This window comes from Callospermophilus lateralis, chromosome 11 (genome assembly GCF_048772815.1).
Source record: "Callospermophilus lateralis isolate mCalLat2 chromosome 11, mCalLat2.hap1, whole genome shotgun sequence".
NCBI classification, from domain to species: Eukaryota; Metazoa; Chordata; class Mammalia; order Rodentia; family Sciuridae; genus Callospermophilus; species Callospermophilus lateralis.
Genome location: NC_135315.1, coordinates 69,240,781 through 69,267,145, shown reverse-complemented (window position 1 = coordinate 69,267,145; position 26,365 = coordinate 69,240,781). Strand labels below are relative to the sequence as shown.

The 26,365-nt window shown below is 39.0% G+C and overlaps 1 protein-coding gene across 1 annotated transcript in view; it reads right to left on the bottom strand.

Annotated features, from left to right (window-relative positions):
• LOC143410057 (dimethyladenosine transferase 1, mitochondrial-like) overlaps nucleotides 1–24,200 on the bottom strand; it is a 43,344-nt gene extending 19,144 nt beyond the window's left edge. The window contains exons 1-4 of the mRNA XM_076870731.2: nucleotides 24,008–24,200; nucleotides 21,591–21,742; nucleotides 8,340–8,448; nucleotides 6,668–6,819 (exon numbers count right to left, since the gene is read on the bottom strand). Of these exons, the coding sequence (XP_076726846.1) occupies nucleotides 6,668–6,819; nucleotides 8,340–8,448; nucleotides 21,591–21,742; nucleotides 24,008–24,140 (546 nt within the window). The 5' untranslated portion in view covers nucleotides 24,141–24,200. The remainder of the gene's footprint in view (nucleotides 1–6,667; nucleotides 6,820–8,339; nucleotides 8,449–21,590; nucleotides 21,743–24,007) is intronic.
• Between the last annotated feature and the right edge of the window lie 2,165 nt (nucleotides 24,201–26,365).

Here is a 26,365-nt window from a genome sequence, read left to right as displayed (position 1 = left end):
TGAACTGTGCTCAGCCACTTTACAGATCAAAACCACAATGAGATGTTGTTTCATATTCACGAGACGAACAAAACATTTTTAAAAGAGCCTGCCAGAACCTAGCATTGGCAAGTACATGGAACTACAGGAACGCTCGAGCATGCTAGCAAGGGAGCAGAGAATCAGCACAAGCACTCCGGAGCACAATCTGGCAATGTGTAGTAAAGTGGAAGTTATACAAACCCACGACCCTTTAGTTGTGTCTCTGGAAATACACCTTAGAATGGTTTATATGCTTGCACAAGATGTGTATATGAATGTTAATTGTAGTGTTACTGCATTATTTAAAAAAGCAGAAAAACACATCAGTTCATCAAGAGGTGAATGAATAAATTGTAGTACTTTTGTGAATGAAATAAGAAATAATAATTTAAATGAATGAGGGGTCGTCAATGTAGGTTAAATCTCAAAACAGTAAAAAATGAAAGTGGCAGAAAATAAGTCTAGTGTGACATTTTTATATAAGAAGACACTGTTGTTTGCATTGGTGTCCTGAGCTGACCTGTTCTAACAGCCCGGTTTACTCTGTTGCTTCTAAAGGCGGTGGACCTGAGACCCACACAGTCTGGCTGGTTGGAGTTCTGCCTTAAGATCAGAATCTAGGCTCTGCATGAGATGCTGAGGAATCTTCTCATGAGCAAACCTGGAGATTCTGTCACATCTGTTTTGATAATCAGAAGTCATCCCCATCTCACCCCATTTCTTAAATTTTAAATATCCGGTTCTTATCTATATTTAAGATAATTGAAATCACTGGGAAGCTGAGTTCAAGGGTTCAAGGTGATAAGCTGCTCTAAGATACAAGACAAAATCCTTCCTCATCAAAGTGTAAAACCAAGAAATGCATATATTCTCAAGCAAATATAAAAACAAGCCACCATACAGATTTCAGTTAAAGAATAAGCTTCTGAATCAAATGACTGAAAACATTTCTAGTTCTCCATGAAGGGAAAAAAAATGTTTTACTACCAGAATAAAAGTGGAAAATGCAAAATGCATTATAATTAACATCCAACTCACACAATTCAAGGCAGACCTTTATAATAAAATCTAGTATGAACATAATCACAATATTAAAAAATGAACCAAAATAAATGCCCACATTTTAAAAATTATTATTTTATTCTGGATTTCTTTCCCCCTCTCAGCTAATATTTTACTTTATGTTTGAAAGGTATGCATCAAGTGATGAATTCAAGAGAATTTAAAAATAACTTTAACTAAAAAAGGAAAACTGTAAGACATGAAAATTATTCTAATTTCATATAAAAGCACATTTAAGTATATTCACTTAGAAAACTAAGCACCCAGTGTAACCAGGAGGGAGTGTCTTAACCCACTGGCTCGACCCTTCAGTCTCTAGCAAATATCCCTGGGTGGTAGAGGTGAAAACATGTGAATCACAGATTTTAATTTGGAATAGAGCAGCACATATAACTGTCCCTAACTCATAAGGTAAAAATTCAAGTCACAGGCTGGAAAGCCCTGTGAAAGACTTCATTAAAAACTAGCCTAAGAGTTAAATGGCCAACCAACCATTTGAATGTACAGCACCATCAAAATCCATTAGGAGTTACATGATTTAACCACAAAAGGCCAGGAAGCCAAACCAGCTGAGTTTTTAAGTAAAAAGCAACTGCTAACCCTTGAGCTCTGAAAAGCACTCTGAGTATGAGAAAACAAGGGGTCAAAGACTTCCCAAAGACAGTGCTGCTTTTCCTCTTATTCATCTGAAACAATTTTAAATGCAAGTAGAAAAGTTGTGCTTACAGTTGAGAAGCCACACAGCCGCCCATCAGGGACAATGACAGCCACATAGTCAGTGGCAGGAGAGGCCCTCCTGCTAGGAATGTACCCATCAACAGCAGTGTCTCCTGGGCATGAGAGACAACAGACAGGCTGATGCTGGTCCAGTTAGGAAAAACCTCAGGACCAACCACATGGAGGAGTTAAACCTTGTGACTTCATTAAGCCAGACTGAGCCTCCGTTTTCTCAACTACAAGGTGAGATTAGATGAGGTCTGTTAAGGTCTCATTTAGTGTTACACAGTCTGATTCTATTTTATGAGCTGTAACGTAATATTCTCTGTATGTCGCCTCACGTGCACTGGCTGAATTCTTGTATTTTAATCCTATAGTCCTGGAGAAAGAAATAAGAGTATGGTGTTCATTTCTGGTTTTTTATTTCACAAAGCCAAAGTCAATGTTAAAAAATGTTTTCTGTGGCTAAAATACAACACAATGTTGCTAGTGTCCCACTGAAACTTTCTCACAAGAGATGGGAAAATCACTACACTTCTGTTGCACTCCATAAATTGTAGACTGGATAACAACTCTTCTCAATATTATGCTCAAATTTAACTAAAATCAACCTTTATTTGATAAAGAAAACTGATGGCCTTTGGTGACATGGAAGCAACACTTACTAACCATGGCTGACAATGAGTTACCTCTTTAGCCTCTGCCCCTGCTCTTCCCTGGGAAAGAAACGGAGTGCAAGAATGAAGTATCACAATAATCATGTCACCTGAGAGAAAAATAAACCCACCCACTGTGGAGTAATAAGAAACAGACTTGGTCTTTTTCCTGATGGCTGGCAGTCTCCTGGGGAGAGGGTGTCTTGTTTTTCATCACATCTGAGTTTATACTAAGGAGATCACATGGTGGGTGAGGGGAGAGGGAGCCCCCAGAAGGGGCTGGTCACCAGAAAGACCAACTGATGACTCATTACTTAAACCAGAGATGAAGGGGTTCCCTGAGTTCTGAGCCATTCTGACAAACCGTGGAAACTGATGAGGGGTCACAGGACTCCCAGTTTACAGCTGGCTGCTCAGAAGTTTTGGAGGCCCAGATTTGTGACTGGTATCTGATGCCCTTGCAGAACTGAGCCCTAAACCTGTGGATCTGACAATAATTACAGGTGGAGAGCCTCAGAATTTAATTAAATTACAGGACACCAGCTGGTGTTTGGAAACCTGGAATGCTTGGTGTGGGGAAAAAATACACACACACATCTCATGTGAGAATGCTGTGAGTATAAACAGAGTGGTTTTTGTCAGAAATGACAGTTCCAAAGGTTGAGAAAACAATGAAGGAAACTTTTAAGTATAGGCCAGTTAAGACCAACAGAAGGTAAGATTCAGTAACAGGAAATGATAAGAACCGTGGGGAGTACTGACATCATCTTTGAGTTCCCATGAACACAAATGGGTCCCACATGTTTGTGATAAAAGCCCCACAACTATGAGAAGATTTTATTAATGAAGACTACAAACCAAGTGTTCTGGGCCTTGGCTTACTGGCATTTGGGGATGATTAATGCTGGGCCAGTCCTTGCTGTGAGGGGCTTTCCTGGACCCTGAAGGATGTTTACCAGCATCTCTAAGCTCTGCCAACAGGAACCTGAAGCATCCTCTGGCTGTGACAACCAAAAATGTCTCTAGAGATTGCCCAATGTCTCCAAGAGATATGTGGGACAAAAGTTTCCCCACTAGGGATGATTATAAGAAGGGACATAGGTGGAGAGAGAGATGGATTTGAGAAATCAAATTCTTACAACACACTCATATTATCTGAGAGAAAAGAATCTTAAGAATCAAACTCATGTAGTTACACAGCCTACTCTCAAAGGAATTCTGATAAGTTTTGTTCCAAAATGACTATAAAGCTGAATAAAATACAGGAAATGTTCTTCACAAACTGAATAGACACTGCAGGTCTGTGATCTGAGGAAGGGAAGGAGGTAAGCCAAGACTGCCCCCTGACTACCCGAGGCGCTGCCCTGCACAGGCTGTGGCTCAGGCAGAGGAGGGCTGCACCTGGGGCGACAGGATGGAGGTCAGAGAGGCCTGGATAGGGAGAACTCATTCATTCATTCATTCATTCTCATTCCTCCCGTCTCTGCTCTCTCTCTCTCTCTCTCTCACAGAGTGAAAAAGAGGAGGTGAGGGGTGGGCCAGAGCTCCCATATGTCGAAGGTCCCCTCAAGTCTCAGGAGCCCTGATGTGCCTAAGGACTGGAGAAAGACCCCGAGAGCCGTGGAGCTCACACAGGGCGAGGAATGGCTTGTGCTCCCCTCAGCTAAAGGCAGAGGTTCTGTCCCCAGCACCACACAAACAAAACAAAAAATAGTAATTTTAAATATTAGTCATGAACAAAAATGCCACGGAAAACATGACCACAGTGAAGAGAGAAAGATATAAAAAGGCCCAAATGGAACTTTTGGAGATAAAAATACAATATTTTAAGTAAAAATTCCATTAAATAGAATCAAAGATGAATGCTGGAACAGAGAGTGGTGAATGCGAAGAGGCAGTAACCAGAATTTTTATGCAACGTAAATTACTAAAATTTCTTTTCTTCATAACAAGTAACCAAATATTCCCAGAATGACTAACTCCTTTCTTCACTGTTGACTTTTTATCTGGCCACGAACATACACTAAGTTGTAGATTCTGAATATTATGATGTAGCCAATCAATGACTGGTTCTGCACCGTGTCACACCGCTCTGAACATTCAAGTCTTACCTCGCACTTCAACACTTGAAATGAGATTATGAGATTCTTTTCTCTTTGTTTCTCCCTCTCAACATTTCTTTTGTATTCTTACAGGTCTCCTCAAGATGGTCCTGGGAAATTCACTACATTTCAAGATAAATTCCCTAAGGATTATAAGTGTATTAGATATACAAAGTTTTCTGGAAATGATCAGCAACTTTACAGTAATCATTTTTCCTTCCAGGGGTATGATACATTTTTTAAGTGAAATTTTGAGACTCTTGGTAAAGACTCATGGTTATTTTTTCAGATCTTGCTTTTCTTCTTAGTTTTCAAAGTAATTTGTTATCTCCAATTAATATTTTTTTACTTCTTATTTTAATAAAAATCTCTTTGATTTGCTTTACTCTCTGATGGATTAAGTTGTCTATCACTAATTCAGTCCTAAACGTTTGTGTAACTATTCTTTCAATAAGTGCAAAAATGATAGATACTTGTTAATATGGCCAATGGGGTGAATTGGGATCCACATGTTATAAATAGTAAAATTATTTCTAATTCAACCTTACAAAAAAAAATCAACCCCAAGTGGATAGAAATGTAAAGGAAACAAAAAGCTCCTGGAAGATAACAGAAAGGTGTCTCCACATTCTCTAGATATAAAAGGATTTCTTCAACAAAACACAAAAAGCACTGATTATAAACTTAAGAATTAAGAAAACCCAATCTTCAAAAGACATTGTAAAAAATCCAATGACAAAACTCCATCCATCAGGAGAAATTTGCAACACATTTAATAATGTAAGAACTCCTCTGAATCAATAAGAAAAGACAAGCAGCCCAAAGAAAGGTGAGCAAGCAGCTCACAGAAGATCCTTAAGTGACCTAAAAGGCCAGGAAACATAAAATGGTGCTCAAGTTAAAAAAAAAAAAATTAACAGACCAAATAAAACACCACGACACACCATCAACCTCAGATTAAGAAAATGCACAGGTCTGTCAATACCAAGAACTGGCAAGAAGTGGAACAAAATGAACTCTCTGTGGATGGCATTGCAACAGGCGTTCTCCTGAGCACCACCCAGCAGAGCAAAGACCTGCAGTTGCACTTTACAGCATATACCCCAGGGAAACATTGCCCTTGTATGACAATGTTCATGATAGTTTTGTTTGTAATAATAAAACACTGAAACTAATTTGGAATCCCCCAAATAGGAGAATGCAAAAATGATGACAGTCAAACAGTGGGAAGTATATTGGACTATGTAAATAAAATATAGCTAGTAGTAACATGAGTGAATCCTACAAATGATGTTCAGGACAAAATACATACACACACACACATACACACACACACACATGTGTATACATGTATGTATGTGTGTGTGTGTGTGTGTGTGTGTGTGTGTATAATAAACTCAATTGTAGAAAGCTCAAAATGGCTCAAGATAAAGGCTACTACCTATATGGACAAGTCTATGTGATAAGACCATGGAAAGGAATAATAAATCCAAAAGTCATAGCATTGGTTATCTAGATGGTGGGAGTGGAGAAGAGAGGCAATCAGAGTGAGCCTACTCACAGTGTGCAGGGCCCCCTTAAACCTCTGCAGCTTGAAAGCTTCCCTTGTCCATCCTGCAGAGACACTTTCCACTGAGTGAAGGGGCCCTGCCTGCCTTGGGGATGCAAGCACAGCAGGCTAGCTGAGCTGGGGGTGGAGACAGTGCATGTGCTAGATAATGAGGGCTTCAACTCTGGCCCTTCTCAACAACAAGCGGATGATGACATTCTTTTTCATCCTAACAGTACAAAGGACAAATCTATGCTGTCACAGGCCAGTCTCCACATGTGAACACACAGGCAATATGTTCATCCTTCTCTGCTCGTGGCTGTGGCCCTGCATTTACCACAAGGCCTTCCTGGTGGACACACATCAGTCACGCTCTCCCGGGAAGCTCCCAGCAGTTGTCGGTCATCCCATTACATGTTTAATGTTTGGCTGAACCACTGTTGGGTTTTTCTGTGTATAATGGAGCATTAAGCTAGAATACACAGGTAAAAATGCATTATCGTTTGGGATTTTGATCATTTAATAACCAGAAAAAGTTAAGCCACAAAGTTAATGCTTACCTCAGCCACTTCCTTTTGAAAAGTCAAAGTCATCTGAGTTCTGCCGTAAGTAAAAGGTCCATCTCTACAAGAAACGTTTTCAAGCCATTTGATAATCAGTGGTGTTGAAACATTAAAAGGCAGATTTCCAATTATATGTATATTGGGGGGATCTGTTTGACAAGGAAAAAAAAATAACTTGTAATAATTTCATCAATAAATTCTGAATACCATTTTAATTAAGAGTAAAATCAAACTGGATATTAATAGCATCAAACACAAGTATCTGAAAAGATAATGACTGAGCATTGTTTGGTCCATTGATTCTTCAACATTTTTTCACAAAGTACTCACAAAGGACTTTACTTAATTAGTGCCAGTCAGGTAGTGACAGTGCTAGGAATTCTGACTTAGAAAATGAATTAAAAACGAGTTGAACATGATGAAGTTAAAGCACCTCTGAGGTGGACAGGGGCTCAGATGCCCTGGAAGGCGATACAGGCTGGGTATAAAGATGTGAGTGCCCAAAATATTTGGGTGGGAAGTAAAGCCACAGAAGTGGAGCAATCCAGACAAATCTGTAGCAAGAAGACATGCTCAGAAAGAAAAACAGCAAAAACAACACATAAGAACTCAGTGGAAAGAAACCACTGGCAAAGAGTTGTTAGAGAAAGTTCAAAAATGTCAAATAAAAAACAGGAGGATATTGGCATCAGGGAAGATGTGAGAGAGAGAGAGAGAGAGAGAGAGAGAGAGAGAGAGAGAGAGAGAGAGAGAAGAAGAAGAAGAAGAAGAAGAAGAAGAAGAAGAAGAAGAAGAAGAAGAGGAGGAGGAGGAGGAGGAGGAGGAGGAGGGGAGGGGAGGGGAGGGGGGAGGGGGAGAGGGGGAGAGAGGGAGGGAGAGAGGGAGGGAGAGAGGGACGGAGGGGGGAAGGGAACACACACAAGGTGGACAACAGCAAAGGAATGCAGGAGGATGCAGTCAGAATAGGTCTGAGGGCAGGAGATCACTGTGAGCCTAGCTGGAGCCTGTCCAGGGATGGGGCTGGGGGCAGGTAGGAGCCTCCAGGCAGTGCCCAAAGGTCTGTCAGAGGCTGGCACTGCAAACACAGACCACCCTGAAGGAGCCTGGCCCTGGGGAGGCCAGAGACATGGGCAGCTAGATAATGATGTGTCAAAAACCTCTTCCATTTGTTGTCAAAGGTTTTGATGAGCAAGAAATATACTCTATCTGTGTACTCTAGGGAGCTGGCACACAGCAGATACCCAGTGAACACAGTGCATGAAAACAGAGTGCCCTGGTTAGAGTGTGAAAGAAAATGGAGTAAAGTTAAAACCAAGGCTTGGGTGTGGCCTGCTTTACATTTCCTTTTTCACATTTAGAAAAAGTAATACTTTATAAGAGTTTATCCCATGTATATGGTATTGTAAAAATGACAAGTTTACTTGCACGGAATCTAAAACATTTGAAAATTTGAGTCAAAGAAATTAGAACTAAGAAAAGGTTACTAGGTTTAAATTTTGGAAGAAAGAAGAAAAGTAAAAAAATGACAATGCACATTATTTAAATCTGTTCAGATAGTCTAAAATATAAACATGTAATAGTGAACCCTTATAGTAAAAGTATAATAAATACTTGTGATATAAATAATGACAAAAGAAAAATTTTAAAAAAACATGCCCAAAGTACTTACCATCTTCCCAGTGTCTTTTAAGACTTTCTGGAAAAGCCTTTTCTATCTTAAAGGTCAACACATCTCCATGAACAATTCTCAGTTTTCCAGGCGCTGCATCAGAAAGCATCTAGTTTATAAGGTCAATAAAATGAGCTCACACAACAGAACAACAGAACTACAGCGTTTAAACCTGTGCATCATTACATCTGCTGGAAAAGCCAGAGACCAGAGTGACCATCCACAAACTGACAGAGTTTCTCTTCAACACAGGGGGATTAGGGACAGTCACAGGTGGCACAACAGCAGCTCAGGATTGCACACGTGGCATATGAGTGTAACTCTGGCCCTCAGAATGACTTCTACTTCTGTACAGAACTCAACATAAACTACACTCCTATCTCTAAGTCTTACAATTACAGACTAAGGAAGGGATAATGAAATTCTGAGAATTAGGAATAAGAAAAATAAACTTGAATCCAACTAAATCTTCATAGTCTAAATACCCACACAGAATTCTACACATTACCTAGATCTTTAGCCTAATCTATGGGTAGATTCAAACTAAGTAGAAAGTCCCTAGTCAATGCCATGCCCCATTTGGCATTCTGAGACTACCCTCACCTAGCAGCCCTAGCCAGAACCTTTCTTGATTCACAGGCATTATCCACCTATGAACTGTCCTGGATATAACTGTCCTGTGTTTATATAGTTCCATACTTGCTCTCTATCAGCCCCTTTCCACCTTCCAGTCATTTGCTTTTTTCCCCCTTTCCTTCAATTTTTTTTTTTTTTTTTTTTTTTTTGTGTGTGTGGCCGGGGGCATACTATGGATTGAACTCAGGGGCACTCGGCCAATTTTGTAGTTTTTTAGAGGTAGGGTCTCACTGAGTTGCTTATGCCTCACTTTGTTGAGGCTGGCTTTGAATTTGCGATTTTCCTGCCTCAACCTCCTGAGTGGCTGGGATTACAGGTGTGTGCCACCACGCCCAGCTTTCCATCAATCTCTTTAAGCAAAAAAGAAAACCAACAACAAAACACAGCTTCCTTTGTAATAGATCTCTCTGTTTTAATTTCATTCACTTTATTACCACACTTCCACAGACATAATAAAAAGCTGGCACTTGGTTTGCAAAGGCCATATGAATAAGCCAACTATAAATCTGTATTATGTGTCCCTGCGCCCAATACAAAACTTGATCCTCAGTAAAACAGAAAGCATGCAGCTCCTAGCTTACAAAACTTAAAATGCCAGAGTGAACTTGCCAGATGAGACGTCACTCCAAAGCAGACTGCAAGAAAGAGGTGATCCTCCTCCTACAGCAAGTCTCAGCTCAGGGGGTCCAGAGAACCTTGGTCTAGCTCAGCTGCCGAAATTCTAGAACCTGTCGAGGGCTACACAGGGATGTTCAGTCAACAAGTCAAGGGGGACTCTGTCCTTCTAGTTCCATAAGCTGACCTTCTCTCCTAATACCCTGTCCTCACCTATTTCAGGCAACTAAACAGGAAGGATGAAGAGGTGTCAGAAGTCAGGAGTCAGGAGTCAGGCAGCAGCCCTCCACTGTGCCTTGCTTGTGACCCTGAAGGCACTTAAGATCAGAGTTCATGTGTCTAGACTCCTTCCTCGGCAACAGCATGAGCGCCTTAAGGCAGTACCTCTTTCCTATCTACTTGAGCAGCACATGCATTAAGTACTAATGCATATTGAATAAGGAATGAACACATGAATGATCAAACAGCATTCAGCTTCTTGGAAGCTGGCTCCCAAAATGTGGGGTCTATAAACTTGCAAAGATTTACTTCACTAGTAAATGAGGTAGAATTATATAAATAATATTTCAGAAATACATAGCTGAAATGCTTATATAGTTAAGAGAATAAACATTTTAAGTTTGGAATCTTCTAGTGGTTAACCATTGCAGTTTAGCAAACCTAACAGCATACCTTTGGTACTAACATACTTTGGGATTATTTTAAATTACCAGATTTGCTAAAATTTAACCTGATGGGTTTCAGCCGATAAATCTCAGAAAACATAATAACCACAATATACTAAAGAGCTAGCTCTTTATAGGACATGCTCTTGCTGTATAAACACTGAGAATTTAATGACAGCATTGACCAAGATTAGAGAAAGCTAAAATTTCTTGATAACTATGTTTCACATAATTAAAACAAAACAAATTAGCATTTCAAAAACAAAGTGGCAGAACTAAAAGGTTATGTTACATAATGTTAATATACAGAAAGTAATTAAGTAATTTGTAATTAGGACTAAAAACAATGTAAATTTGACTGTTTGGTGTTAATTTATATGCTCTGACAGTCACACTTGAAGCATTAACTTTTTCCACACTCACAAACACAACCGCATCCCAGTAAACTGACAAAGACACGAACCTACTTTCTTTTCCTAGGTTAAAGTTTCAGGTCTACTCTATTTCTTCTGAATTCCCAGTTAGGTTTAGGTCTCAGTCAATGACAGCCCCCTCCTTGACAGCCCTGTGCTCCAGCTCCCTTTGTGACTCCCCACTGCAGAAGGAATGGATGTGGTGTTTGCTGACTTCCCTGAAGACCTTGGGGCAATTCTGAGGGGAGAGTGCAGTGCAGACTGATACTGCCATTACAGACACAGCCTTCCACCCAGAAAGGACAGGAGACTCTGTAAACTAGTCACAGAGGAATGCTTTCACCACCGAAACGCTGCTGGAGGGGGATGTGGCCGGGTGGAAGGATCCCTGTTGCTGCCCTTCAACAACATGCCCAAGGTGTGACCACACAATGCGCCCAGAGGCACAGTCCATTGTGAGATCATAAGTGTGGGCACCTGATTTCAGCCAGGTGAGTATTCATAGATACTCTTAACCTGGTCCATCATTTAAATTTCCAAAATGAGATGGTCTTCAAGTAAAAGACTTTCATTAACTAGGACTACAAAATAAAGAGAAAACCAAACCATGAAAAGGAGAAGAATGTATTTTTTTACACATGTGCTAAGAATCCTATTGTTAGAGTTGTTAACACTCATGATTTGCATAATGAAAAATATAAACCTTACTCTCTACTGGAAGTAATTAGACCAAGTCTCCAAGAGAGTCATTTTTCTTTTTCCTGAAACCAGGTTTTGTAAAGGGTACATGGAACAATATAATGGATAGTGCCATTCTATGGCCATTAAAAAAACGAAACACAAAACTCCTTTAACAAGTCAGTCCCAGTAAAAGCTTTTCTGTAGGGGGTAAGTAACAGTGGTCCACCTGGGTAGCTTCTTTGGTGATTTAATTTGATGAGGAAAGAACAAATAACCACATGTAAAATGGATATTTTGTGCATTTTTATGCCACCTCCTCAGGGTGAGGAGCCCATGGCAGCCAACACTCAGAGTGGGCTAGGCATTCATTACCTACTCCCCGATGTGCCATAGAATAGGGCCTGAATGCTGCTGGAATAAAAACTTGCAAAAGGGCTGGGCAAAACTGTCTCACAAGTAATATGAGAATGAAAAAATACACAAATACTTAAAATACGACATGTAAAAACTTCAGATCTTTACTTTTATGTAGACTACACAAAAAACAGCAGTGCTGTTATTCAACAGGAGCTTAATATCACAACACCTTCTTAGGGAGAAGACTAGAGCATGACTTCCGTCAGTGTGCTGGTTGGTTAGACTACTGAATCACATACGTATGCTAAGAGCTTAAGGAATCTAATGTCTGCTCCCGTACACTTCCCACACAACATGCAATCCTTTATTTGTTAACATTTCTTGAGAAAATCAGAGTGGCATCTTTTTAGACTACACTGGACAATTCTCCTATGCAGAAAGCATTGCTCCTGCTTTTCGTGATGCTGTCGGTCAATGCTGCCTGAAGAGCGGTGGCCTTGTGGGCACAGAGGTGCACTGGAGTTGGGATTATTTTAAATTACCATGATTAGCTCTCTACTTGATTTATAGCTTTTCTGCTACTGTAATAACTGCTACCAACACTGACTTTTATCCTTCTCCTTCAGTGGACTGCAAACCACTGCAGCTGTTTGGCACATTTTGTTTAACCAAGTCTGTCTGTGTTGTGATTAACTGTGGTCACCTCAGTTAGGCATGTCTCAAGTGAACAGTCACGTCAAAACAGAAAGTCAGACAATTGCTCTTTTTGAATAATTTGCTAGAGATGAAATAATTTCAAAATTTTATTATCTCTAACTAAATAGAGCTTTCTCTACAAGAATGTGTGAATTACTTTGTCCCTTATAAGATGACAGTATTTGCTTTGCATCTGGAATGCCCCCCAAGAGCTTATGGACTATGCAGCAATGTTCAGAGGTGAAATGATTAGATCATAAGAAAATCTGACCTACCAGTGGATTAATCCATCTGATGGATTAATAACTGGGAGGTGGTGAAAACTGTAGGAGGTGAGGCGTGGCTGGAAGGAGTGGACTGCAGGAGGCATGGCCTTGGAGCCTGTATCTGCTCCTGGCCCTTCCTGGTTCTCTCTGCTTCCTGGGTGCCAAGAGCTGAGCTGCTTTCCTCCACTGTGCCCTATACCATGATGTCTTTGCCTTGGAGCCAACCAATCTCACCAAACCTCTGAAACTGTGGGTCAAAATGTTCCTGTCAGGTGTTTTGGTCAAAGTGACAAGAAACTGGCTAACAGACAAGAGGAGTAATAATTATATTAGTAGCAACCATCCACTGGCTCCTGTCAGTACTCCAGGTTCTTTACGTCAATTTCTACCGTAATCTCCACAAACATAACTATTAATCCCATGAACTTTCCACTATGCTTATGAAGAAAAAATAATCCCTGCATTAACCTATTATAAAATGCAGACATTATCTAATATTATCTACTAATAGTCAATGACATACCTTCTGTCTCCAAAATTCCATGAAACAAGCATAAAATTTAATAGCCAGTAAGAGTCCTTGAGTTTCCTACTTTGGCCAAGATGGAGCATTAGGGACCAAATATATTCTTCTATCTTAATCTAATAACAAAAAGGCACAAAATACACAAAACAAGAATTTTCAGGTAATGGACAACAAGAAATACAAACATTCTTCGGCTCCAAGAATCTTCACGAACTTCATACACAGAAAACATGAAGAAAACTACACCAAGACACATCATGACCAAATTGCTCAAAACCACTGGTAAAGAGAGAATCTTCAAAGCAACCAGTAGAGAAAATGGAGCCACAAAGATAAGGATGACAAGAGATTTCTTGACAGAAATATTGCAAGTGAGAAGATGGGAGCAATATCTTCAGGGCACTGGAGCTTCCAGCATATTATTACTCAAAACAGTCAAAAAGGGGCTGGGGTTGTGGTTCACTGATAGAGGCTTGCCTAGCACACGTGAAGCACTGGGTCTGATCCTCAGCACCACATAAAAATAAAAAAATTAAAGTTATGACCATCTACAACTAAAACAAACAAACAAACAGGCAAAACGAAGAAGACTTTTCCAGACAAATGAAAAGGCTAAATGATTCATCACCAATAGAACCACACTACAAGAGAATGCTAAAGGAAGTTGTTAAGGTTAAATAAAGGTACTAGATCAAAGTATGGATAAAGAGCTCTAGAAATGGTACTAAGTGAAGAAATATCTAACAAGTTTTTATCATTTTCTTAATCTTTTTAATACAGAGTATTAATATTGACTTTTAAAACAAAAGTAACACTGTCTGTAAACTTTATAACATAGGAAAAGGCAAAATGTAGGACAAGATGGTGTAGGGCCTGGTAGGAGATATGCAAAGATGCTGAGGCACGATCTGCAAGCTGTAAGTGAAGTGACAATGCCACTTGGAGACAGACTGCATTAAAGACGTTCACTATAAACTTCAAGTGGCCACAAAAATAATGACAATAAGCTACAGACAATAGGTGGAATACTGTACCCCCATCTGCCTACAAGATGTTTACCCTCTAACCTATGAATCCTTGGGGGAGTGATCCGAGACAGAAAAGGGATTTTGCAGATGTGGTTGAGTTAAAGATATTGGATTGGGGAGATTATCCTGGATTGTTTGGGTCCAATAAAATCACAAGGGTCCTACAAGAGAAAAGCAGCAGGATTAGAGTTAATGGAAGAGATGTAGAAACAAGAGCTGATGAGTATGGGTGGCCCCTAAAAGCCAAAAATCAAGGCATCAGATTCTCCGCTGAAGTCAGTAGAAAAAACACAGCCCTGCCAATCCTGATTTTACACTTTACATTCCAAGAACTTTAAAAGAATACAAATGGTCCTTTTAAAGACATTGGATTTACGGTGATTTGTTACAGCAGCAATAGAAAACTAATGCATAAGGCAGAGACTGTCAAATCAGAGGGAAAGGACCTGACTAGACACTGCCTACAGAAACCTATTTAAAATATAAAGTAATGAACAGAGAAAAGTGATATAAAAGAGAGTATTTTGACACTGATCAAAAGAAAGCTGGAATAGCTAGGTAATACAAGACACAGTGATTTCAGAGGAAAGAATATTACCAGGGAACAAGAGATCATTCCATAATAATAAAGGGGTTACTCCACCACAAAGACAAAGCAATCCTAAATGTTCATGAGCCTGATAATAGCACTTCAAGAGATCATTTCATAATGAAGCACACTGACAGAACTGTAAGGAGAGAGACAAATCCATGATTATTATTTGGAGATTTCAATACTATTCTCTCAATCAATGACACTTCAGTAGACAAAATAATCACCAAGGATAAAGAAGACCTGAACAACATTAACTTGATTTAATTAGAATGTACAGACTGTGTCATCCAAGGACGGCAGAATGCATACTCTTACAGAATACCTGTTCTTTTCAGAAGAATGCATGTTCTCTTTAAGTGCATGAGAACCATCTCCCCAAACAATATTCTAGGCCATGGGCTAAAATCTGATAAGATTTACTATGCTTTAGGTCACATAAGCAGGTTCTCTAATCACAATCCAATTAAACTTAAAAATAATTACAGACAGAATTGAAAAAAAAAACCCAAAATTGCAAGCTAAATGATACATTTCTAAATCATCTAGAAGTCAAATACAAATCAAAAGGAAAGTGGAGCTGAATGTTAAATGGAAATTCTGAACTACTTCTGAAATCTTTCCTTAAATATACACCTCAAAACTTTTTTGAGGGGCTGGGGTGGTGGCTCAGTGACAGAGCACTTGCCTAGCATGTTTTAGGCACTGAGTTCAATCTTCAGCACCACATATAAATAAATAAAATAAATAAAAGTACATCAACAACTAAGAAATATATTTTTAAAAAACCCTTCTTTTGAAGTCTTCCTGTAAATTCAGTATCTTAAGGTATATAATTTCTGAAAGAAAATGAAAATTAAAGTACAACATATCAAAATTTGTGGAATTCTGTTAAGCAGTACTTATCAGGAACTTATAGTACTAAATGTCTACAAGGAAACAAAAAAAGCCTCAAATCAATGACCTCAGCTTCCACCTTAAAAAAGCCGTAGAAAGAACAATAAAGCCCAAAGTTAGCAGAAGGAAGGACATGAAGATTTCAGAGCAGAAGTCAACACAATTGAAAATAGAACACAACAGAGAAAAATCAATGAAACTGAAAGCTTTGTTTGGAGAAGATCAATAAAGTTGACCAATCTACAGCCAGAGCAATCAGGAAAAAAACAGACACAAAATAACCAAGACCAAAGAAGGGAAAGGTGACACCGCTACAGGTTCTACAGATGGTCTGACATTAAAATGATCAAGACCAAAGAAGGGAAAGGTGACACCAATACAGATTCTACAATGGTCTAACATTAAAAAATATGATTCATATATTAATGAACTAAAAAGAGAAAAATCATGTGATCATTTCAATAAACTCGGAAAAAGCAGTTTTGCACACTCAATATTTACTCATTATTTCACCCACCCCCACCAAAAAAACAAGTGAAACCTCAGCAAACCAGGAATAGAAGAGACCTTCCTCAGCCTGATAAAAGGAGATCTAGAAAAAACCTACAACTCACATCACGGTCTGTGGTCCAGACTGAATGTATTTCACCTAAGGTCAGGGACAACACAGGGGTGTGTATTCCTACTACTGCTATTTCACACTATACTGTGGATCCTAGCCAACAATATAAGACAATCAACCACCAGAAGAATCAACCACAGATGCTGGAATGCAGAAGGTTAAACTGTGTTCATTTGGTGACAAGATAATGTACACAGCAAATACTAAGCAATCTACAAAACAGCCACTAATAAGTGAGTTTAGCACGGTTGCAAGATATAAAGTCTACCTCTAAAGAATCAACTGTTACGGATAAATTTGACAAAATTTGATGCACATGCAAAACTTGCAAGACAAATCAGAGAATATATTCCATCTGATTCAAATGTAGGATATGTCAAGATCACTGTACTGTCATGTGTAACATGAAGTAAAATAAATAAAAGTAAAGTATTTTAAGTAAAATAAATAAAAAAAGAAAATATGGAATATACTACATTCAAAGATGAAGAGAATATATCATTAAGACGTCAATTCTCCCCCAAATTAATCTACAGTTTCATTTTTAAAAATCCTGCCAGGCTTTTTAAAAAATGAAAAATTTGATAATCTGATTCTAAAAATATAGGGAAATCAGGTCAAATGACACTGAAAAAGAAGAGTAAGGTTAGAAGACTACACTACTTGACTTCACATCCAAGTATAAAGATACCATAATCATTGCAGATTGATATTGGTGAAAAGATAAACCTATGAACCAAGGGAACAGAATTCAAGGCCATGGTACAGACTGACATGTATAAGACAACGATACTAAGCCAATTCAATGAGAAAAAAGAAAGACGATTTCAACATATGGGGCAAACAAAACAAACCACCAAAAAACCTGAGCCCTCATCTAATAGCATACACAAAAAATCATATGCGTCACCGACCTCAATACAAAGGTAAAGCAATAAACATCTTGGGGGAGGGGGAAGGAATAATTTCTACCAATCCTGATTGGCAAATATTTTTAAAATATGACAGGAAAAGTATCATATTTATTTTTTAATGAACAGAAATGTGTTTATGTGTTTAATATTTAAAGATACTTCAGATTCAACATGTAAAGAGACAATAGGTTGAAGACTGAAATAAATATCAAATGTGGGAATTATTTAAATAGTAAATACAGCAGATGCTTATTACTTAGAAAATAGCTATCGTATTTTTTAATGTTTATTTCTTTTTCCCATATTTTTTATTGGTGCATTATACATAGTGGTGGTATTTGTTCTTACATAGTCATACTAAAAGCATATTTAAGAGGAAAAACTGATAAATTTTGTGCTCTTCAAAAACATTGTCAAGAAAATGAAAAGATGAGTGACAGCTGAGGAGACAATATTTGCAAAACATGTATCTGAACTATATAAAGATCTCTTAAAATTCAACAAGAAGCAGAGAGAGGAGAAAAAAATTAATGAGCAAAAAAAAAAAAATCTGAACAAACAAATCCTCCATGGAAGATACAGATGGCAAATAAGCACATGAATACATATGCAATATGATTCTTCATTAAAGTAGTGCCAATAAATCATAATAAGATACAATCACTCCTGACTAGGATGTGAAAAACACTATACTATGAACTAACAAGAAGAAAAACCCTCATGCCCAATGATGGAAATGTAAAAGGGTACGGCTATCTCCCAACCTATATATCCACACACAGAGTTTCATAGAATGTTCAAATAGCTTTATTTTCATGTTCAATGGTAAAAAAAGCACCTGAAGTCCAAAAGTAGGTGGATATATTTACAAAACTGGCGTATCCCATAAAATGGAATACTATTAAGCAACAGAAAGAAGCAAACTATTGGTAAGACACCTCAACATGGGTGAATCTCAAGAGTAATTATGCCAAATAGAAAAACATCAGACAATGTTTTCTATTTGGCATACTGAACGATTCCATTAATACGAGCTTCTAAAAAAAAGGAAAACAATGCAATGATGAAAGCAATCCAATGGTTGCCTGGAGACAGGGAAGGGGAGGAGCAGGGGATGGGTTACTAGGAACACAGGCACTCTTCATGGAGAAGTTCACTATGTTGACTGCGGTGATGGTTTTGTGTGATCTTCATATGTCAGAACTCAGTGATTTTTATATTTGCAACATAGGCAATTTACTGAGCATCAACTGCACCTCAACAAAGGTATAAAACAAAATATTAGCATGGCAAATTCTTCATAAATATTTTCTATTGTTGTTATTAATGTATGAAACCTTTCAAAAAGACAAAAATGAAGAAGAATCTGAACTGTCTGAAGGGAACACGTTATTTATGAAGTTATCTCCAGCTCAGAAATGACAGGAGAACCCATCAAGGCTTCAAGCTCCCTGTGCTGTCTGGAATCTCTTTACTCCCCTCCAAGGCACAGAGAATCCACTCAGCCATAAAAATGTAAAAAATAAGTAAGAGAAAACATCAAAAAATGAACACCAAGAACCACACAATTGGAATGTTACAACATCAAGAGAAAAAAACCCCAGGTGCCTGATGCAGGCTGGAGGAGTGGGAGAAAGCCCCACCATTTCCACAGCACTGCAGTTTCCATCGCGCCAGGAGTCACATTAATCTTGCCCCACACTCATTCCAGATGAGCAGTCTCCTGATCAATCCTGAGTCACCAGAGGCGCCTTTATTATTGTGGACAACAATTTAACCATGTATTTATAATTCAGATTTACCAAGTGCTTGCTAAGTGTCAGGCATCACTTAGTCCCACCAACCGCCTACGAGTAACTGAAGCTGAGACAGCATCTGCCCAGAGTCATACAACTAGTATAGAGCCTGACGTCCACATTCTTCAGCACAGAACCGCACCATGCGGTGTTCGGGAAGCAGACATGGTTTCTCACCTCAACAGCACTAAGTTATCACCAGCCTTCCTTCCCTGAGTTGCCTCCTGATTACACTATGTGAACTAAATTAAGCTACAAATGATACACTTTGAGCCAGAAGACTTTTTATAAATTATTATACTTTCTTTAAAAAGTAATTCCATTAGCTTAGAAACCACTAAAATGGAATCCTTAAAATAGATCACTCTTCTTCTGCTTTTACTCAGTTTTATGATTAATTTAGGACCTCTAATAGAAAGTGGTTTTACATATTGAAACATTCTTTATAGGAAAAAGAAGCCTATTTGATAATTTAGTACCCAACATTTCTTTTTAAGGTGAGTTCCTTTTCTGCACAGAAGACACTAAGAACTAATTTTATTTCTTCTGAAATGATGAGCAGTCATATATATATCTCCTATAATTCACCTCGAATTTAGCCTTGATATTGGGAAAAAAGAGCACAAAATTTCTGATAACCCATAAAACATATTTATTTTACTATTGAATGACTCCTTTAGTCAGCTCACATGACACACAGATACATACACAGTTACAGAGGCCGACTGCCTTCTTAGTTCCTCTCGAGTCACCACTTGACGCCTGTTCTGCAGCAGGCACTGCCACCTGTAGTGCAGATTCAGCAAGGAAACCAACACACTGAACACTCTACCCTCACGGCACCTACATTCCAGAGGAGTGAACGGAGAAACGAGGAGAACACATACACCATGCCCGGTGATGTGAAATCTAATAATAGTAGAGGGTTACAAGGCACGGACTGGAGGACCGGGGCAGGGGGTTGAGAGACGGGGGCACTGGTCTTTAAAACAGCCTGTCTTCAAAGATCTTCAGATCAGATCACAGAGGAGAATATGTAATTAAACTGATTCACCCCTTTGCCTAATAAGAAAGAATGAATGTAACTGATTCACCCCTTTGCCTAATAAGAAAGAATGAATGTAACAGATGAGGAAATTTGAGGGTTAAAAAATCCCTTTAAGGGAGAAAAAGTCAGACAAGTACTCCTCATATCCAGAAAATGCTACAACAAACCTGAAGGGAATTATGCAGTATCCAATTTCTTTTTATCATCTCATGAGCTCATCAATAATAACATTATTCCCACTTCCACCTCAAGTTGAGACACAGTTCTTAAAACAAGAACATGCCTGAAAGCAAAAATCACTACTAAATCCCACATTTGATCAAGAAATACGTACCACGTTACAATACCAAAGTAAATCATTATACAATTCTTTAAGGCCTAAATATCAGATACAGATGAGAAATAAATTGTTGTTTCTAAAAAATCTGATGTATGCACACAAACTCCTACATCTTTAAACAAATTTTCTCATACTGCCCTGACAGAATTTAAACATTTTTCTATTAATATACACACAAATAAATATTAGAATATACTAATTTTAAACCCATTAGCCCTCTTCTATGGAAGAAAGAATGTGGATAGTTTTATTGTTCCATTATAGTCACATAATAAACTGTCGAAGGCTCAGGGCTCTTTCAATGTTTCAGAATTACACAGGAATCAAACAGAGGCCCTAAGTCATTAAGTGCCCCCTATGAGGAACTCCCTTTACACGAAGCCTGACATAATCGGTTCCACTGTTTGCCGAGGTTTTAAAAACTTAAGTTCCTCCTTATTTCAAATCCATGATCCTGTCTCCCTCAATTCCCACCTGTTTTAGTTCTTAGAAAAGATCAAAACAAGCTTATTCTCTCTACTGCCAGCCTCTGATAGGCAGCTAGGAAGACCTTCCCTCAAGGTTTCTTCTCTCCCAATAAAATATACCATTCTTTCACATATTTCCCATGTAATAATAGTATCTGTGTTTTAAAGGTGTACCACTTCAATCAAACCTTATCCTAAATCTATAAGCAGAATGATATAACTTCATTTCCTCACTTACAAAATTCTTTTATAAGAATGTTTAAGCTTAACAATTAGTCTCTCTAGACAAATGAATGTCTTCTCTGCCTTTTGCTTGTGGAAATGCATTTTGAACCTAAATGAATGAGGTTCACAAAAGTCATGCCAATGAGTCATTCTGGCCATTACTGATTTTCACTTTTTTAAGGAGCAGACATGATGTACACAGACAATGATAAGTGATTTAAAAAAAAAAAAGGAACTGAAAACATTTCAGCATCATTGTATTTTCAAGCAGTAGTCAACAGACCATCTGGGGATGCTTTATAGAATGCAGATTTCTAGACCTCTCTGTACAGAATCAAAATCTCTGTGATTCTGATCTGTAGTCTAGGAGTAATTTCCGTAAACTTGGTTGCCCAGAGGCCTAAGAACAATGGCCTAATATTTTAAATTGTGTTTTTGCTCCCTAATAGACACTTTAAGTATCTTACCTGTAATCCAGGAATAAATCGAGTATCCTTTTCAACCACCAAGAGATCAGCAACATTGGCATTGAGAATGGACCTTGTGATTCCCCCTGGCCCGGGACCAACTTCATAAACATAAGCATTTGTCAGATTGCCAGCTTTCCTTACAATTTTATCTAGAGGGAAAAAAAAAGTTTAATTATCTTGATCATCTTGGCAAATTTCAATGTTTAAACTTTAAACTGTACTAATTCTTTAACAAAAACAGAATTATCATAGCACATTTCCTTAAATTCAGCAAAATGACATTCACAATCAGAATCTTCCATGCTGCTAGTTGAAGGTGCAAAAGCAAAAAGTGCAGTCAGTCTCCATTTTTACCCACAGACACCTATTTGGTAGTCAGAATGGCAATGGTATCACGTTCCTGGGTGATAAGACTCTCAGAAATTTTAATTTTTGGACACTTTCAGATAAAGGTTAAATTCAGCATTACAGGTTTTCTAAGCTTTGCAAATATTCACTCTAACATAAAAATAATAATTCTTCGAATAGTCAATTTAAGTCAGCAGACCTTAAGAAATCAGAAGGGTAGAATACTAATGTTTCATTGCAACTTATCATTACTTCTGGAAAAACATACAATGTGTTGGTCTTATCGACTGAGATATTAAAATCTGATCAACTGGGCCCTCTAGGATAGGAAATTTAGCTACTAAAAACACACCAGCACTTTTCCTCTGACATAAAGTTCCAACTTTGCTTATTTTTGGTAAGCTTATGTAAGCTGAAAGGCAAAAAATCTCTTTCAAAGATTTGTTCATAGTCACCTAAAAAAGCAATGGCAGAGAAAAAAACTCCAATTCAGGTGTAAATTATAAAGCCAGTATTTGCTCCCTTACAGCTACCAAATGCCTTAGAGGGAACAAGAATGATTAATTAAGCATAGGCTTTATGTAGTGAATTTAAGATTCTCATTTTAAAAAATGTAAAACTGTAACAGTAGGCAGGACAGTGTTTTCACCCTCAAACTTCTCAGGCATTCAAATACAAATGAATATCAAAGATGTAATGTCAAATCATTAAGAGTGAGTGTCCATCTTGGTCTGCTTCTACATGTATTTTAATCTCCCTGTGTGCTTTGGTTCTCACAGGAAGAGTGAATTATTATCATCTACAATCTGGAACTTATTCCTGAGGCTCAGTAAAGACTCACAGGAGGACCGGGGATGTGGCTCAAGTGGTAGTGGGCTCGCCTAGCATGCATGAGGCACTGGGTTCGATTCTCAGCATTACGTAAAAATAAAATAAAGATATTGTGTTCACCTAAAACTAAAAAATAAATATTAAAAAAAAAGACTCACAGGAGAAAATGTAAATGAAGCTTCTTTTTGCTGTTAAAATAAAAAGACCTGTTATCTTCAGCCCTAAGAATGGTTTTTATATTTAGCATGTGGCCTATAACTAGTTGAAAGGCTGGTACTAGTTAACCCAAAGAATGTTGGAAAATGGGCAATCTTTTAAAGCTCTTGTAGTAGGCCCCTCTTCTAAATAAATGACTTGAGTGGAATTAGACTGTTTTATCCAAAATGATATTGCTACAGACAGAATGAAAAATTCAGGTCCAAGAAATTAAAACAACTTATTTATGCTTTATAAACTGTACATCATTTAATAGAAACGTTTTTGGGTGATTCACCGATTTTTTTAACTTCTACAGGGAGGCCAAATAGTAAACTGAAATATCAAATCTCAAAATCTCAAAACATGAGTACTGCAGCAGTGAATTAGTGCACATATTTATAATAGAGCTTACAGCGATCTCATACAAAAAAAGGGGGTGGTAAACAAACATAAAAACGTATCAACTCAGGCACCTCAAGCTGGTGAATTTCACTGTTTATAAAAATAAGGCGTGGGAATGAAAACTACCTGCTCACTCTCATAGCTTGTGCAATATGTATTTACTGATTATTTGCACTCTCAAGGATTTCTTAGGCTCAACATGTTTAAATAACGAATCCTACAAAGATTTCAAAACGAGTTATGGCTAAAAGCTGCACACGACTTTAAGCCCTAATAAGTTCAAACTGCACGAAAAGCAAATCTGATGGGCACGTGCAGGCCCGCTGCGGAGCGTAGTGAGCGAGACTCCACCGCCCCGGCCCGTGGGGAGCTCAGCGCCCGCACCGCCAGCCTTCGCGCGCCGACACCCCAGCACGCCGGGCTCCGTGCAGACATCACACTTCACGTGTCTGGGCCCGCGGGACTCCGGACTTCTGTCGTGCAAAGCTAAGTGAGAACCTAACCGAATGCAGGTCGCCCACCTACACAGACAGGGCTGTCCCTTAAGACCCGCCGGCGAGGTCCCAGCGAAACCCCTCGCCGCAACCCCTGGGGCACCGGGGACACCACGGGGCTGCACTGGCTAATGCATCCACCTGTCAGCCTCAAATCCAGAAGAAAATTCTGGGATAGCTGCTTCGCTGCTTGCAGTCTGAATAACTTAATGAGCTCTCGAATGGTGGGCAGCGGCGGGAGACGGAAGCTGCTGAGGTTCCCGGAGGCAGCCATTAGGCCCACAACACACCACCCGGCCTTTCCCGGACCGCCCCCACCTCCGAAACGCGCGGCGGGGGAGGAGCCTGAGGCAGTAGGTTCCGCCTCCTGGCTCTCCTTATTGGTTGGCTGTCCTCCCCGGAAATTACCAGAACGGACAGGAAATCCGGGTGTGCTGATTGAGCACGCGCTGTGCCCCACGGAGAGCGGTGCAGGATGGGTGCGCGGTGGTTTCCGCCCTTGAGCTTGTGGAGGGTCCGTGGGGCTGGATGCTCGCGAGTGGGCGGGGTGTGGGAGAGTTGGGGAGCGCCGCAGTCCGGTCGCCGGGGGGCGTTGCAGGCCTTTGCGCTCCAGGTGCGGGTCTGTGACAGGTAGAATGCGGGTGACTGGCGGCAAAACTCCCTCTTGGCTGGGTGTTTTAAGAACTCATCTCGCAGGTGCTGCACGGCACGGAGGTAACTGCTGTCAGCCTCAGTCCTTAATCTGTTAAATGGCCCTCTTGTCGACTTCGGAGTTGTAGGCGCTGATTGAGAGGCCCCCAAGTGCGAAGTTAGAACTTGGTGGAATGCGGGGCACCGGGCGGACACTCAGTAGTGGTGGGCAATACAAGTTCGGTGGCAGATGGTTGCGATTCATTTCAGCACATTGGTTGAGAGGGCCAGCATAAGAATGCAGTTCCTCCGGCCCTTCACACTGTATCCCATGGAGGAGAAACCCACCTTCTTCATGTTAAATTAACCTGAGTTTCGCCTGAGAATGCCTCCACTCTAGAGTCCCTCCTGGGGAACAGTGGCCCTGTGTAGTACCTAACCTGAAAACCTAATCTGGGAGTATCCTTTTGTAACAGCTGAGTCTCAGCTGATTACAACAGCAGGGCTCTAGTAAACTGCTGGCGGACAAATGATTCAAATAAGGCAAAACATCTATGTAATCAGGCGTCTGTGTACCTCATTATTGTTTTCTGTCCATAAATCCTGCCAAACGACGTTGCTGGCTGGAGTTCTTTGAACCTGTTGTGGTTCTGGAGGCTGCCTAATTTTAGAATCGTGAATAAAAGTCAGGATCTTTAATCTGAGTTTGTTGTAATGTTGTCTTGTAGTATTTTAGACTTTGGAAAGTGTTTTCAGATACTTTAAAAAAAAAACAAACTTATTACAGCCTTGTGGAATAGGACAAGTAATACTAACCTCAGTGTACTAAGTTTTTAAAAAGTTATTGGAAAACCAAATAACAGTGGTTATGATGTTGAAGTGAGAAGTCCCTTGAAATTCCAGTGGAAACCCCAACCACCTTCTCTTACTTAGAACTCTGAGATAATCTGATACAGCTTCTAGCTTTAGAAAATAGAGATGTGACCCCCTAGTGGTAAGGAGATTTGCCTGATGGGGCATCAAAAACGTAGGTTGAAAGTTTGAACTCTCGACCCAGAGGTCTTATCTACCATAACACATTAGACCTGGGAAAACATTCGCTCATGTTATCTTGGCCATTTTGTTTTCCCATCACAGTTTTTATGAGAATGAGATTTACTGTGAAGAAATGAAGGTGAGCTGCTCAGGGTCACATAACAAAGTACATGAAGAAGGCAACCTGAGTTTTTCTTCATCTGAGTTCCTGTCTTATTTGCCATATCTCTCAACTACTGTATCAGCTTAAATTATTTTTTAAATGAATTAGGTTAGTTTTATGGCACTATTTAAATACATATAAATAAGAATCTAGGTATAAATTTAAACTTACAATTTTCATATGACTATTTAAAACACAATTACAATAAATCTATACAAACTTACAAAGCCAAAACCAATTCTCTTGTTAATTTACAATGATGATTGATGTTAAATCACTACTCTTAATGCTGGCTGGCTGGCAGGATTCCTTTTTCTTTCAAATTCAACTTATCAGTGCTATAGTGTGCCACATTTTGATTGAATATTCTCATCAGTTTTCTGGATTCAAAATACTAACAAATCTTTGTTCAAATTTTTTGTCATTATCATTTGGGAGAAGATGGATGTTACATATTAAGTCTGCCTATGTCTATTTTCATTAACTTGAAAACAATTGAATTGAATAATTTGGTATCAATTCTGCTGTGAGTACATCTACTGCCTCAAGTCATAAGGAGGATATTCAGATGACCCAAAATATAAACACATAAACTTCTTACAAGATTAACAGCAACTTTTAAAATTTATTTTAAAAATAAATTCAAAAGTGCAAAAACACAGTGTCATGGA